Source organism: Pempheris klunzingeri, chromosome 16 (assembly GCF_042242105.1).
Source record: "Pempheris klunzingeri isolate RE-2024b chromosome 16, fPemKlu1.hap1, whole genome shotgun sequence".
Classification (NCBI taxonomy): Eukaryota; Metazoa; Chordata; class Actinopteri; order Acropomatiformes; family Pempheridae; genus Pempheris; species Pempheris klunzingeri.
In genome coordinates, this window is record NC_092027.1 from 22057860 (window position 1) to 22073656 (window position 15797).

Consider the following 15797-nt stretch of genomic DNA (forward strand, 5'->3'; position numbering starts at 1 on the left):
CCAACCAGCCTGGTTGGTACCAACCAGTCATTCATCCATCTATCATCTGTACCGCTTATCTGTCAAGGTTGCTGGGGGGGCCAATCCCAGCTGCCAGCCAATCACAGGGCCAACACACAGAGACAGACTCACACCTACGGGCAATTTAGAGTCACCTAACCTGCATGTCTTTGGACTGTGGGAGGAAGAGAAGAGGAAAAAACCCACAGAAAGACCCCAGGTTCAAACCTGGAACCTTCCTGCTGTGCTGACCACTTTATTCATTCATTCAATGCACTACACAGAGTGTGCTGGTGACGCACTACTAGTAAATATGTTGATCTGTTGATCTCGAGAGCTCGCACTTGCCACTGGGCTCCCTTCAGCGATACACCTGCCAAGCGTGAGGTCCATCAGACAAACAGACAGGGACTCCTTCCATTTTAATTAGACATGACCTGATGTGGCTTTAATTGCCATAACATGAATGCACAAAACCACATGTCAATCTAAAAAGCACCCATACTGTGTGTCTGATGCGGGTCCAGCTCCCTGAGGCTTTTTACAGGTTTCACTAATTAATCCACACATCAAAACAAACCCTACATTTTAGATCTGAGTAATCTCCCAAACCAGTCCAGTCGCGTTTGGTTGCCCGCTGCGAAGCTCACGTCATCACCGCAGCGTGCGGGTGACACCCCAACATCCCGCAGTAAAGTCCCCCAGTCGGTGTTTATCGGTGGAGCCGCTGTAGTGGCTCACTCGCAGTCTGAGATCACTGGCAGAGGAGCGAGAGAGACAGTCTTCAGAGGGGAGGCTTCAAAGACAGCTCACAGCATGCATTTAAACGGGACAGAATTAGTGAAAGATCCTTTCAAATGAAATACGGAATTATGATTTGCCTCGAAGGTTGCAGAAGCATGAGTCACCTTTGTTCATGCTCATCTCCCCTGTGGTGTTTTATCACTACAATTGCTCCCAGGCAGCAATGTGCTGAGAGGTGAAGTGAAACACAGAAGATTGAAGAGTGCTACGCTGACTATCTGATAAGGTGCTGGGTGACTCATTGTTGATCAGTAGTTTTCAGGCAATAGGAAGGCCCCTTTGTCAAAGTATGTGTGTGACTAAATGCATATGAGAGAGAAAGATAAATAGAGAATTGGAGTCAATCTGAGCAGCACGACTGTCGCACAGTTGTTATATCGTATCATCGCTATTGCAAACACGACCGGAACTTTTTTAAATCCTAGAGGCTAGATGTTGATGAAACTTGTTCATACATGGAAGGAAAGAATTACGTCCCTGTTGAGAGGATGAAAGATTACGTTTGAGTCACTTTTTGTCCGGTGATCCTGAACTAATCTCTCCCGATCCTGCAGCCTGTGTCCGTTAAGTGTGCTTAAAGTGGAATTTGCCCTAACAGCAAGTATTATCCCACATGAAAACCCCAAACAGTTGTCAAGTTTTTGGCCTCTGCGGCAGCTTTGGCTGACTCATCATCAGCAGTGAGAACAATACAACACAACAAAGAAGGGAACGATAAATAATTCAGCCAAAACTTGGAGCTGCACATGATGACTGAAATGTGTTCTGAGCAAAGAGTTATTTTTGTCATTGCTACTCTTTGGATAAATGTTACAGCCTTCAGTAGAGATACGACTACAAAGAGTCATATCATAGTCATGTTGGTTAGTCAGACACATCCGGGATGACCTGGGTCACATGCTGCTGGCTAAAAAGAGTTATTGTGTATGATGTGGGACATGTCATCGACTGCCCAGATATCGAGCCTGCAGATATGTTATACAATGAAATCAAGCAGCACTGGCATTGTTAATGAGACAAGTGCATTTCCGTCACACGAATCAACATTTCTCAATGACATCATATGGATTTCTAGTGGCGGGAAATGTGCTGTTTCTGTTCACACCTGTAGATATAATATTGATTAATACGACATACTTCGGGTTTAAAACCTTCAGTCGCTGGTACTGTGTGCATCTGGTATCTGCCAGTGCAGAGGAAGAAACATCCACACTGCATGGAAAGGTCCTGCTGCTCATAATTTTTATTCAAGGAAAGTTCAGAAATATCAGATTACTGTATAATTAGACGTTGAAGCTGGTCTAATTGTTTAATATATTGATGGATAGTTTAATCTGCAGGAATACATCGTGCTTCACGAGTGTTTCATGTATTTCATTATCATCAGCAAGCTGTCAAATTATGTTTTGGTGAAAAAGCAATTCTCTCTGAAATGTTGGGTAGCAGAAGTAATTCAGTAATTGAGAAATAAGGACGTAATTGAGTAAAGTATCTCAAGCTAATATGATTATATTCCAGTTTTTGAATTCAGCCTTTTTAATTTTCTGACAGGATGCTGCAACCGATCTTTTGTATCAAGCCTAAGAGTATACGGCCTCACGAGCTCTGTGAGGCAGATGTGCTTAGACGCAATGCTGCTCTGAGCTAACTGCTAATATGATAATATGACAATCAACCAACAGTTGTTTAGACATTTCAATCTGGGCCAGAGTTGTCCAACTGACAGAGCAGCACTGCCATCTCTGGAGCTACGCCACTAGTGTGTGGCAGATGTTGATTCTGAAGTGACATAAAAAAAATACAATGACAACAATGAGGGTGACATTACCCACTTCACTTCACTGAATTACTGTCACTTACAGTACATTATTAAGAGTTAGTGCCTGTGTAGAAACCTGACTCAGAGTAGAGGGAGGCTGACATAAGGAACATGTCGCACTGGTCTTGTGTTTACAGATGTTTAATTATTAATGAGGGTAAAAATGTATCCAGAGGGATCAGTTCAGATCAAGTTATGACATGCTAACATGATCCATCCTCTGCTTTTTAAAACAGATTAAACCAACAACCACATGTGCTTTACCTGCAAACACTGATGTGGCACCTTCACTTTGCTGTGCTAACAGACTGGTTCACCACCTTGTGTTTCATTACTAAGTTTTAGGTCTGGCAGGGCAGTGACGTCTCCTGCACATGAACTGGTTTTGGTGATTTGAAGACATGTTGATTTTCATGTGAGCATTGTTTCAACAGCATTTCAGTGACTATATTTCAATGTGGGGGGACCTGCTTTACATTGGTAGTCACTGAGAGGCTGTTAAAACAATGTTATATGTACCAACAAAGTTTAGTCCAAGACAAGAGATGACTGGTTGCATGCAAAGACAATCATGGCAATCTAAATATGAAAATGTAACAGCGATGACGGACGTGATGAAAAGCCTTTATTGTCGTGGCTAAATCGTTAAAAAAGTCAACATGCTCGGATCATTGAAGGTCTTCGTCGCGGCTTGAAAATCAGCCTTAAGAAAGTTTAAACCAGTGTTAACTGTCTAGACGTCTTTTGACCTGCAAATGCCTACTGGAGGGTCACCAGTAGGTCACGCTCCACTAACACAATGAGGTGTTTTTAAAACCTGATAATCTGCCACTCTCACCCATACCACTGATGCACATTAGGTCTAACGTCTGCTTGTTACACCTGCCTTCTACACACTGCTGTCTCTGGCTCTTTCCACTGATCCTCCCTCTGCCATCCCAGCTCCTTTTTTCTCTGCTCTCTCATTACCATACTTGGCGATGGCATCTCTTGCCTTGTGCGTTCTGTGTGTCCCATATCTCAGTGACGTTTCTGTTGGCGTCTGTTCTTCGTAGCCTCGGGGGGTTGTTTGTTGCACTTCCCGCTGAATCCTGCACTGCTGCTCGGATTCATCAGGGAGCACACTCATGAGAAGAGCCTGTTTCACAACATAACAGTGTCACCATTCATGGAATAAATGGATCTGCTTCCTCTGATGCAAGTGTCACTGAGAGAATTACAGCCAGGATAGACATAGCAGGACATACTCGTGAGATGGATTACATACCTAGCGTACATTGGCTGTACCTCAAGATTTAAGGACTCTCAAATTCTCTGAGGAGCAACAGCACCCAGCTTCCATTGGCAATACTGAGGATTACCAGCTTCTCTGTTCAGGCAGCTCAGCTTCTAGCTCAGATTCCCTTTTCTATACTGTCTACCTTGTTACTCCAAGAAAAAAAAAGAGCTCTTCAAAGCAAACAGACAACTGAAGGACTACGAATTTAAAGCTGCGCTGTCATTATTATAAATTAACTCTGCAAGGGTCCACTTTCATTTCTTAATCCGGCTGATTTCACATTTTCCGCTTGGTGCAGCACTACAAAATGACCAAACACGTACAGAATTCATTCCTGGTAGCCGTAATTGCTGGTGCAGGCAGTCTGACGCTTACTTATGCAGTGACCTTGAAAACTTCTGTTACTTCGCTCCCTGACAGGAAATGTGTAAATAAGGATGCAGGCAATGTGAGCTTTTGATGTGTTGGAGCACATCAGCAGTTTGGCGGTGGCTTATCAAATCCTCTCATTGCAAACTGTCTTAATATGGATATGGGGTCTGTGTTCGCCGGTGACTCATTAGTCAGGTTATCTGCAGACATGTGAAGACGTACTGAACCTTGGAATATGCAGTACACCACGTACAGCATATTACTACATGTATTATTAGCTAGGTGGAGTTTGAGGCATTAATTGTTGTCCTCTATAAGCAGCAAAAGTACAAGTAACATGGCATAAGTAGCCTCACAGAAAGAGTTTGGGTGGAGGTCGGGATTGGCTGGGTCAGCAAAGCAATTTACTTTGACACCAGAGACCACAGTTGACACCCAGCATCTTGCCAACCGCCATACTGGTTTCTTGAAGCCATGAATGCAATGCTTCCCTAACCTTAAAGCTGCATTACTCAATATTTCTCTGTGAACACTGGATCAATAGGGGTCAGAGAATTTTCACATTTCCTGAGCTCTACGGAGCATTTGAGCATGTTTTAGCTCAGTGTTTTGGTTTAACAGCTCGCAGTTTTGCTGTTGGGTTCAATCTCACTGTTTTTAGTCACATTTCTAACTACTGCAGGCAGCTGTTGTGTTATGTGGCATGCAGCGGGTTAACCACTAAAAACAGCTGCCAGCTGTAGTTAGAAATGTGGCTAAAAACAGTGAGATTGAACACAAACAGTATTGATGTATGTAACAGTATCGATTAATGTGTGGATGTTATTCTGCTGCATCCTAAGTAGTAACTAGCTCTTTTTTCATCTAGTGTGACGTCTTATCAGCCCATTAAATGTCCCCTTATCAATGCTTCAGGTGCATGACATCTATAATTATCAACACTCCCAAAATGACGTATTTGACTGTTGGAGAGCAGCAGCAGCTGCAGACCTTCATTGTCATGGTAATAATACAACACATGTTTAACGTTGTGAACCAGTTGTAGGTTAGGTTTAGGCATGAAAACATGCTGCTCTAGCATGTTGCTCTATTCATCCATCTATCCATTTTTCCGGTTTGTATGTGGCATTTTTGTGTGTGCAGCCACGTTTTTTTTTGGTCATTGTTTGCATGAGAAACTCATTTAGTGAATCAGCTTGTTGTCTGAAACTCTCATGTTACTCTATGTGATACTGCACTCATTGTATGTCCCTGGATAAGAACATTGGACAAAACACTTAAAATGTAAATGTGATCTTTTTTAGTTGCTGGCAGGCATCTCTGATATCGATGGAATTGCCTCTTCGAGGGAGCAGAATTTTATGTTTGACATTTTACCCTTTACAATAGAGTTAAGATGACTAGCAGCTGAAAGACCATAACCATTATGGTACCATAACAAAGTGAAACTGTGGGCACACTTAGTGTTGTAGTAGTAAGGAAACCACGGTGAACCCTCTTCCCAGACACATTAAGCTCTTGTCCCTAACATGCTCGAGACTCAGACAAAGAGCTGAACAAGGTGTTCTCACCTCTGAGCTCCCTGCTCCTCTTGACCTTCATTAAAATGCCGCGGCCTGTAGCAATTAATGCCACTGGGGCAGCTGAAATAATATGAGGCAGATTAACCCGAGGATCAAACAAGCAAAAGGAGTTGGTTTAAGCAACTGCCTGACACTTGTAGAGTAACTACCCAGGCTGTGTGTGGGTGCTAATGAGGGACTACCTTGATAGTGTGATGAATAATGAATGATACTTATTATAAAACCAGCAACATGTGAAAATAAATGAAAACGAAAGGGAGCTATCCACCACGTTACTCAAGATAATGTGTCTGGAGGATCAAATGCCAAGCGGATATCCACTATTTGTATGTTCTGATTTAATGAGAATATTATATAGTGCTCTAAATGAAGAATGCATGCTGTCCAGCCAACGAGAGCTCTTATTTCAGGTGCGACGCAGCAACTTTCATTTCAAAGGGGATTTTTTTCTTGGAAAATTAAAGTGTAACTGACTGAATCTGCTTGTCCGAGCAGGCCCACGCTTCGTAATTAGTGGAACGAAAGAAAGATCTCCCCACAGACAAAGTTAGTAACTAGCAGGTAGCACGTAGCTGTATTAACATCCTTATAATAACACCCAAGGTTTTTCCTGAACTTGAACTTTTCTGACTTTTCCCTTATTTAGTCATGAATATTAAATGTTGCATAGACGTGCTTTATAGATTTCAGTTGCATTAAGAATTAATGTTGAGTCACCAGGAAGCAGATGAGTGGCTGCTGGATCTTAGTATCTGAACTGTCACTCTCTCAAGGTGTACGCTGTTGGTTAATTCATTAAACCATTACATGACTGAGAGATGTTCCTTTTTCTTCCAGCGCAGGAAAAGAATTAAACATTTATGACGTAATAATAAAATAATATAATCAGTGGATTTAGGCTGCCAGCTGTGTCAGTTCAGAGTTTGGGCAACAATGACTCACAACACTCGCTCACACAGACCTATAGCGCTCACAGTGTGGGTGTGGGCAGACATTCAAAATAAGTCATAGTAAAGTGGATTGGAGCCAACAAAGGTTGAGTCATGGCGTTTATGATGAGAGCTGCCTTGGTCTATTCCTAAATGTGTAAAACATCAGAGGCATTTGAAATATGACTGTGGAGAGCCAAACGGGGTGTGATACATTTATTCAGCTATAGATTGAATTTTGTGACAGCTGAAAGAGACAGCTGCATTTTGTTTGAATAGGATTACAATTATCTGTTTGTGACGTCGGCGTGTATACATCCTGATGCGCTGATCTGTCTGATATTTTCAACAATTATCTTGGTCATCATCATAATCCCTTTAAGACACATTGTTTGAGCGCGCTAGCAGCGTAGCTTTAGGCTTTTTAAATGTTAGTCAACCGTTATTTGAGGCCATTTCATGATTGCCATGAAATAGGCATAGACATAGACATTCATGGTCCCCAGAGGATAAATTCACTATGACTCCGGTGATCCCCTGACTTTTCTATTAGCCTGCCTTGACAAGTATTCAGTGGATTGTGATTACACGGTACAAATATTTGTGGTTCTCAGACGATTCATCACATTCAGGACTACATTTATTCATCTCGTTCATTCTTATAGTGGTTTACGATACACAAGTGCACAACCCAAGTTGCAGTAGATCAAGGAGAGACCTTGGAAAATACGCACTGAGTGGATGATTTCTTCTTTTTTTTTTTTTAAGAAAGAGCTACAGAAGGATTGGCACAAAGACAGAAAGAAAGAGCATATTAGAAAGAGCATACTGGGTGCATACATGTGTAAGTACTCTTTGGGGGACAGAAAGGGATTCTGCTGACTGGATTGAGTATAGTAACTTTGAGGGTCCACACAGGAGAAGAGTCTGGAGTAAAGCTTTTATTGATAAAGAAAGGTGTGCGTCCTATACTTCTTGACATCGACTTCTTTACGCTCAGCGCTCCCTGACATGCTTCGCTGCTCTGATTGGTTGTAGGTCTATCCAATTGCGTCCAGAGACTTTTTGGTCTTTGCCCGTTGATAATGTCCCTTCAAAAACGAAAATGATCCAAGAGGTTCGAGACTTATTTGCATTTGATCTGGCATTGTCAGGCTGGATATTTGTGCTTTTAGCATTAAATGTCTTAATAACTATTGAATTGGTGCCATTACATCTCATACACACATTCTTGTTCCCTTGATATCTAGTGCCATCACTTTGTCCAATACTTTGGTTGATGACCAAGTACTTTCCAACCACTGGCGTTCCCATCAACCTCAGCTGTTACATGTTAGCATGCTGACTGAGACATGAACACGGTACATATACCCACCATATTAATGTGTAAGCATTGTCATAATGAGCATGTTAGCATTTCTTTTTTATGTAATCACAGATCAGAGAACACGCCTCTTAGTCTTGTTTTATAGTAATGAGGGTTGTATAAAAAGAGTATGGCATGGAAGTGTATTGAGCTACAGCTTGTACCTCTTCCTACTCCGAATGACACTAAAAATATTTTCAGGAGGCACCTTCGTGTAGACGCGTTATCACACTTCCCACTCTGGTTTGTTCAAACATTTAAAGAGTGACTCAACAGATGTGCAGTGATACAGAAAACTTGTTCTGCGAGAGACGCTGCTGTACTAAGCCATCCTGAAACGCTCTTCTTCTAAGCTCACAATAAGGTACACAGAAAATTAGACTAAATTAGATGTTTTTGTTCAAATCTTTTTTTTGCAAATGCCCAGCGGATTTAGTTTCAGTCCATTTTTGAATGCCAGACTCATGGAGCAATGCTATGAGCACCATAAATGCTGCAGTCGTTATTACAAAATGTGTTAGTTTTTCATTAAATCAATTAATTGTTTCATTGTTTATTATAATGCAACCTACTTAAATATTAAAATGCACTAAATCAGGCCCAAAAGGATTTCTGTTTCAGGAAAATCTGTTTAGGAGACAATTTGTCAGAGATGTCTTGTGAGCGTCCTCACATCAGATTTACATTTGGGCAAATTTACAGCGTCTCAATTAGTGGGTTGTGGAGCTCTTCTCTGTTGCAGACGCACTTTGTGCTTCTGGCTGATAAGACTGGTCTCAGACAAATCTTGTCTGCTGCAGCTTGTAGGAGAATATAGATTGAAAATATATCCCATTTCTTTCTTCTTCCCCCTCAGGACGCAGATATCCAGAAAATAACCCTCCATTTAAAAAAAACAAAAAAACCAAAGTGTCTTATTATGTAATATTTGAGTGACTGCACCTTCCCTCTGCTTTCATCATTCATTAAAGAGTGTGATTCTCGTTTTCGCTGCGCTGAACACGCACGTTCACCTGTGCACACATGAGCAACAAAAGCACCTTTGCATGGCAGGGCTCTGTGTGGCAGAGCAAATATGTCTGTTCCCAAGACAACAGCTGATAATAGAGTCATTATAACAGGACAAACAGATTACACAGTGCAGCGCTGCCACAGAAATCCACACATCCCATCAACGACATCAAAGAAATACTCAAGGAGACTAGCTCGGGAAAAAAAATACATAACTTTAGTTATAAAATCCATGACACCTTTAACCCAGACGGAGAAGCAAGATGACAAAAGTTCATGAACTTATCTTCTATCAGTCCATGATAGACAGCAACCAAGTGGACATTATTTGATATGAAAATGTCACAGATGATTGTTTTTACACATTAATATCCGTTCTGAAGGACAGCAGGTCATCTCACTCAGTCCCTGTAAATCCCTGTTAATCATCCTGTATTTATTGACTTGGAAATCTAAGGACACTGATGAACATTGGGGCTAAAGCTGAAACATGAGAGCTCAAACTGATACTTCGTCTGCTTTTTCCTCCTGTTGATATACAGCTTTCATGACTTCCTGCGTTAGTATTAGCCTTCCACATCCAGACTTTAGACACCACAGCACTATTAACCACCGCGGACACGTAGGCGCTCATCTGTCCGGTTTTAAACTCAAAAAGAAGAAGGCAAATCTTACAGGGCATACGTACAAGTGTGGTTGCAGTTGGCAGCTGTTGAATCAATACCTAATACGCTCACAGTCTGATTGCAGCAGGGACGGGGCTGCTGAGAACGATATCTACACACAAACCTCAAATGACTCATCCAAACAGAAATCTTTTATTATTATTTTTAAGTTGACATAATATCTTTGAGTGTAAAACATAATGTTGAGAGATTAATCTGCTGAGGAGATTTGCGGTAATCTGTCTGAATTTACCGCAAATCAAATGAAAGTTGTCATTTCTTCACAGCTGCCACTGTAATTCATTATGTCCTAATTACTCCCCGAGAAGAAATGTACGCAATGAGAATCAATATCAATTAATTTGCTCATTTTGAGGGGAGAAGACAGATGTCTGGGTAGAATACAAATCTGTCCCGAGATGTAATTAATTCATCAATCCACCACTTTTGGGATGCCACAAGCATGTTCTACTGCATTTTGCACATGTTTTTTTACTTTGACCCAGATAGAATTTTGACAAGAGGGATGAGAAACTTCTTCAACACTTTTCCCTCCTGCATGATTTAAATTAAATTCTGTGGGAACACTGAAGAGGCACTTTCTATGAACTGCTCATATCTGCTATCGGGGTAAAGCCACCAGTTACAGATTTGCATCATATTTGGCTTGCTTATCTTCCACAAAGCGCATTACCATTAATATCTGTGCTGTATGAGACAGCGATGAAGATTTGTGTGTTTTAGATATTTTCTAATACGGTTGTTCATGTTGTTGATAGAACCCGCTCTCCCATTGTGTGTGTGTGTGTGTGTGGAAATAATGTGCACATTGCTGCTCATTGTTCGAGGAATTCAATCGGCTCATTTGTAGTCAGCACACACCGGCGACACGGCGGGCCGCTGCTGACCTGCAGCTGATCCTTTAGCTTCCTGCACAGACCTCAAACCTGAAGGACCGACCAGTGTTTCTGCATGTTTTAGTGCATTTAAAAACACCTATACTCACTATTTGAGTGCCTTTTTTATTCTGTACCCATTCATTTCAGCTCACTCCAGAGCTTTCTGCCACATTTCAGCAAATAGACTTTACCTCTGTGGTCATCACATGGGCAAAGTATGCAAACTCAGTCACGTGATAGTAGGTAGGCATATATGGGAGGGAGATTGTAACCCCAGTCACCATTCATCTTTTTTTCAAGTAAGTGGACCTTGAGCTAATATAATTCATCTGCTGTTCACAAGGCTGGTAATGAAGTTTATTCTGAATTAAATAAAAAGTGATGATAAAAGTCGGAGCGAAGGAAAAAATAAAACGCTGGAACATATTTTGAAAATTGGTCATCAGTATTCTGTGGATGCTTTACAGTTAAGGACCGACTCCACACTGTTGTTTGGAATGAGAAAAAATCTCAGCTGCTCTGACCTTTATGCTGTAGCATCACAGCCGGGTGTTCTACACAAGTACAGCACCTGACCACACCCAGCTGTGATGCAGCATCGTACTTTAGAGTCACACAACATCTCTGCTGCACCGAGTGTGGAAAAGGGTTACATAGAAACTAGTAACATTACTCTTTAAAGGATTTTAAACCTGAGCACTATTTACATCTACTGTGGGTTTTAATTGACCGGTTGGTCTATGTCCGATGAGGATGCTTGTTTTTGCCACCGACAGGCTCGGATTGTTGCTCAAAGTGTCAGACAACATTAGTTCCCAGAGACAGACCTGTAAGATTCCTTTTGTTTAACCAGAAACAGCCGTTACATTGCTCTCTTCAAAGCCTCTCAGAAATGGGAGTTGTATTGTGGGACTTTGGTGTTTTAAAGGATTAGTTAACAGCTGAATATAAATGGCTTCCTCCAACACATAACAAATGTGGCAAAACTTTGGATCATTTCTTTAAACTGTATCAAGTTCAGGGCAAATAGAATGGGCAAGACTGTGCATCGACAACGGTTTTAACTGGTGCATTCGTTTTTGTTTTTTTCTTCCACTTCTATTTGTTCTTCCTACTGGAGTCAGGAGTCCATGACAGATTTTGCTCTGAATTAGGAAGCATCTTTAATACCAATGCTTGATCTGAGATATAATCTGCAGTTACTGTAGTGCTGATACAAGCTGTGCATTGTGTAGTTTTTATCAAACAAGAAGAAAACAGGGATTCTGAAGGGGTTTTAATCCAAATACATACAGACATATTGTATATATTTTAGGAAGCTTCTTGATGAGGCTGTTCCGTTACTCTACATTGCAACTAAAGAAAGCTTAACCAACAGCCATTTGGAAAGGCTGAAAACACAACACTGATATATTATTACACACATTAACAAACACAAACACAAACACATTAACATGTATTTAGTGTCATTTGTCTGGCTACACTGCAAATGCAGCATTTACTCTTCCTTTTGCTCTGTTTTAGGTTTCACATTCTCTTGAGATATATTTCTATTTGATGAAAAGGAAAGTTTGCTGGTGGAAAAACCAAAACTATCATCTAAAAGAAGCTAATGCAAATCAGATTATCGAGATGAAGTTGAGATGTTTCTCTTTTCTTTTTTTTTTTTAAGTGCATAACTAAACACATGCTCGAGTGGGTAGAGAGCCGTATGGGAAAACAAAGAATCGATATTTGAGAGCATAAAACACAGAACTTGCTCCGGACATATGTAAAATAAATAAATAAATAAATAAATCAAAAAATGCTGTACAGTGCACCAAAAATATTATGTCTCCATTTGGAAGGCAGTTGTTGAAGTGATACACATGCCAACCGATGGTGGGTGTTTCTTGGCCATGGATTTGGTGTTTAATGCTCACAGTTATGGGCTGTGGTAGAGGAGAGATAATCAATACGACACTCTTTTTTCAGCCCTGCATATTCAAGAGCAGTAGGCTTCATTCATGCTCTTATCTTTGAAGAAACAGCAAATATCCTGTAAAACACACAGAGTCATTTGGATTGCATTTGAACACTAACATAATGTACCGTATAATTCCTTTTGTTAGGCCCACAGGTTGATTTTCAAAAGTCTGTTTGTGTGTGAGTCAGCAGCTTGTGGTCTAAAGATAAAGTTTAATTAAGCTAAAAGCTTCACTGGCTCCCCCATGACTCCTCTCCGATCCCTCCTCCAAATTCCTCTACCTCACCGGAAACTTCGGACTAATTGGACACCCCACTTGCCATAATCTTTGAGCCCAAATAAGATTAATGAGCGGACACATTTCTGTGGCATGCACCTATTCAATACCCCTTTGGCAGTGCTCGCAGACTCTTAAGGAGATTTCTTGCTTGGTCATGTTTGTAAACAAAAGCTGATCTGGGGGTTTTTCTGAGCAGCGGGTTGGGCTTCATAAGCGCCCAGCACTTTGCCGAAATCTTTCCACATCACTAATTTCTGCTGTCTGTCTGCTCTCTTCTCAGGGTATGGCCACGCAGCGCCGGGGACCGACGCAGGAAAGGCCTTTTGCATGTTTTATGCCGTCCTTGGAATCCCTTTGACTCTTGTCATGTTTCAAAGTCTGGGCGAGAGGATGAACACTTTTGTGAAGTACCTCCTGAAGCGAATCAAGAAGTGCTGCGGCATGAGCATCACCGACGTGTCCATGGAGAACATGGTGACCGTAGGATTCTTCTCCTGCGTCGGTACGCTGTGCATCGGGGCCGCTGCCTTCTCCCATTACGAGGACTGGAGCTTCTTCCAGTCCTATTATTACTGCTTCATCACATTAACAACTATAGGCTTTGGGGACTTCGTGGCCCTTCAAAAGAACCGGGCCCTCCAGAAGAAGCCTCTGTATGTGGCCTTTAGCTTCATGTATATCCTGGTGGGCCTGACGGTCATCGGGGCCTTCCTTAACCTGGTGGTGCTCCGCTTCCTGACTATGAATAGCGAGGATGAGAGGCGGGATGCCGAAGAACGGGCCTCGTTAGCTGGCAACCGGAACAGCATGATCATCCACATCCAGGATGAATCGCTGCCGCGGGGCCGGCGGCGACGCGAGCCATACCGGGCGGAGGTGACTGATTTGCAGTCAGTCTGCTCCTGTATGCACTACCACTCGCATGAATTCGGCAGCTCTGGGGGAGGGATGGGAGGCCTGGGCTGTGCCTTCTCCCATCAGAACTCATTCAGTTCACAGCTGAATCCCAATCAGTACTTTCATTCGGTTTCATACAGGATCGAGGAGATCTCGCCCAGCACCTTGAAAAACAGCTTCTTCCCTTCGCCCATCAGCTCGGTGTCTCCAGGCCTCCACAGCTTCACAGACAATCACCAGCTCATGAGGAGAAGGAAATCCATCTAAACCCAAACATAGACAGGACATGAGTGTCCACATTTTATACACAAGGTCAAACATTTCCAATGCTGCTCCTTACCAAATCTTATTTCAGCACTTTTTTTCCTTTATAGGTTGTATGTAATATAAAAAGTCTTCTTGGGAACAGATGAAGAGCGCTACGCAGAGCAGCAGGCGTGGACACAAGGGGATGCAAAGCATGAAGCATGGATGTCTATTTTTGATTGCTCCATTTACACAAACTACAAGACCTTCCTTGTTTCAGATTTACAGTACAAAATTGATATATTAACTTTGGTTACATACCAAATGATGCACACTTGGGGAAATGCTATTTTTCAAAAGGGAGTATGCTTGTTTCACCTTAACTTGAAGAAACTTACCGTTATGTACTATTCCATTGCCTCACTGCAGACAGAGATTTTAAAATGACTTAAAGCATCAGGTATTGTTTTCTATAAGCAATCATATATGTCAATGGTCTCACCACACATCAAGCCAAAATATAGTTGCCAATATTAGCATGTGCATTAGATGTCATTTGATGAGTGTGCCATGATTCTGTGACATTCTTTAGTCTGTTTATAGAACGGCTGTATGAGGGGCGTCTGTTTGTCTTGGATTTAAAGGATCATGCTGCTGTTATTGATATTTCACCCTCATCTAGAATCGCATCTGGCCACAATGGCTTTAGTTTCACCCACAGCCTTTTTCTTAATTAGAGTTCAAATGGACCTGATGGAGAATACACCCTCCCCACTTCACTCTTAAAAAGATTTATTAGTGGTTGTTTGTGTATTTTTCTCCCAGTGGCATTCATATTGAATACCAGTTCAATTAAAGTGCACTCCTCTCTGCATGGACTGTAAAACTCCAATATTTAGGAATCATATTGGGTTGCAATTTAAAAGAGGCAGAAAGACCAGTTTATCCTGATTTGTAGTCCCCAGTACGGATCAAACTGAAATCCTACTGGATCCTACAATTCCCACGATGCAACTCAATTGCTGTTTTCATTAGACTCTTACTGGCTTTTAAATGGCAACTTTTTGCAAGCCCTACACCTCAGGTTTGCAACGCAGGCTTTCCTTTAAACATGTTCAACTCTCAAGCGTAAGCCACGATGATTAATAATTAATGATTAATAATTCATTTTTCAAGCATTGGAAAGCTCCGCACTACCACCTCTCTCTTTTGAGAGGCATTATGGGATGAGTGAATTTACAGTTTCTTGGAAAACTAACAAAAGTCTCAAATTACTGAAGTTAGCGTCAGTCTGATGTTATACGACAGCGTGAGATTATCAGAAGGTGGCATTTAAATGACTCCAGCAGTGTACATTTTAATCAAAAGACATGCATGATCATGCTCCAAAGTCCTGCGTAGTACGCGATGCATGCCCATAGGAGCTGACCCTGAGTCTGCTGATGAACCCTGCTCAGATGTAACCACGCAGCACTGAGAGCACAACTGTTCACAGTGACGGAAAAGCATGCAGATCTAAACTGACAACCCTTGAGGTTTGGGTGCACTTTGGAGCCATTAGGGAAATGCATCCTGATAATCGCATCAACACGGAAACAAGCAGAAATAGTGAGTATGAGTTAACGTGAGGGGACAGCTGAAGATCACAGATAAGAAGAACTTAATAACATCAGCATGATCC

General features: G+C 41.7%; 1 protein-coding gene across 1 annotated transcript in view; it reads left to right on the top strand.

Moving 5' to 3' along the window:
* The window catches only part of kcnk9 (potassium channel, subfamily K, member 9), a 32289-nt gene extending 18152 nt beyond the window's left edge, over nt 1–14137 (top strand). The window contains exon 2 of the mRNA XM_070846966.1: nt 13254–14137. Within this exon, the coding sequence (XP_070703067.1) occupies nt 13254–14137 (884 nt within the window). The remainder of the gene's footprint in view (nt 1–13253) is intronic.
* Nucleotides 14138–15797: the final 1660 nt, after the last annotated feature.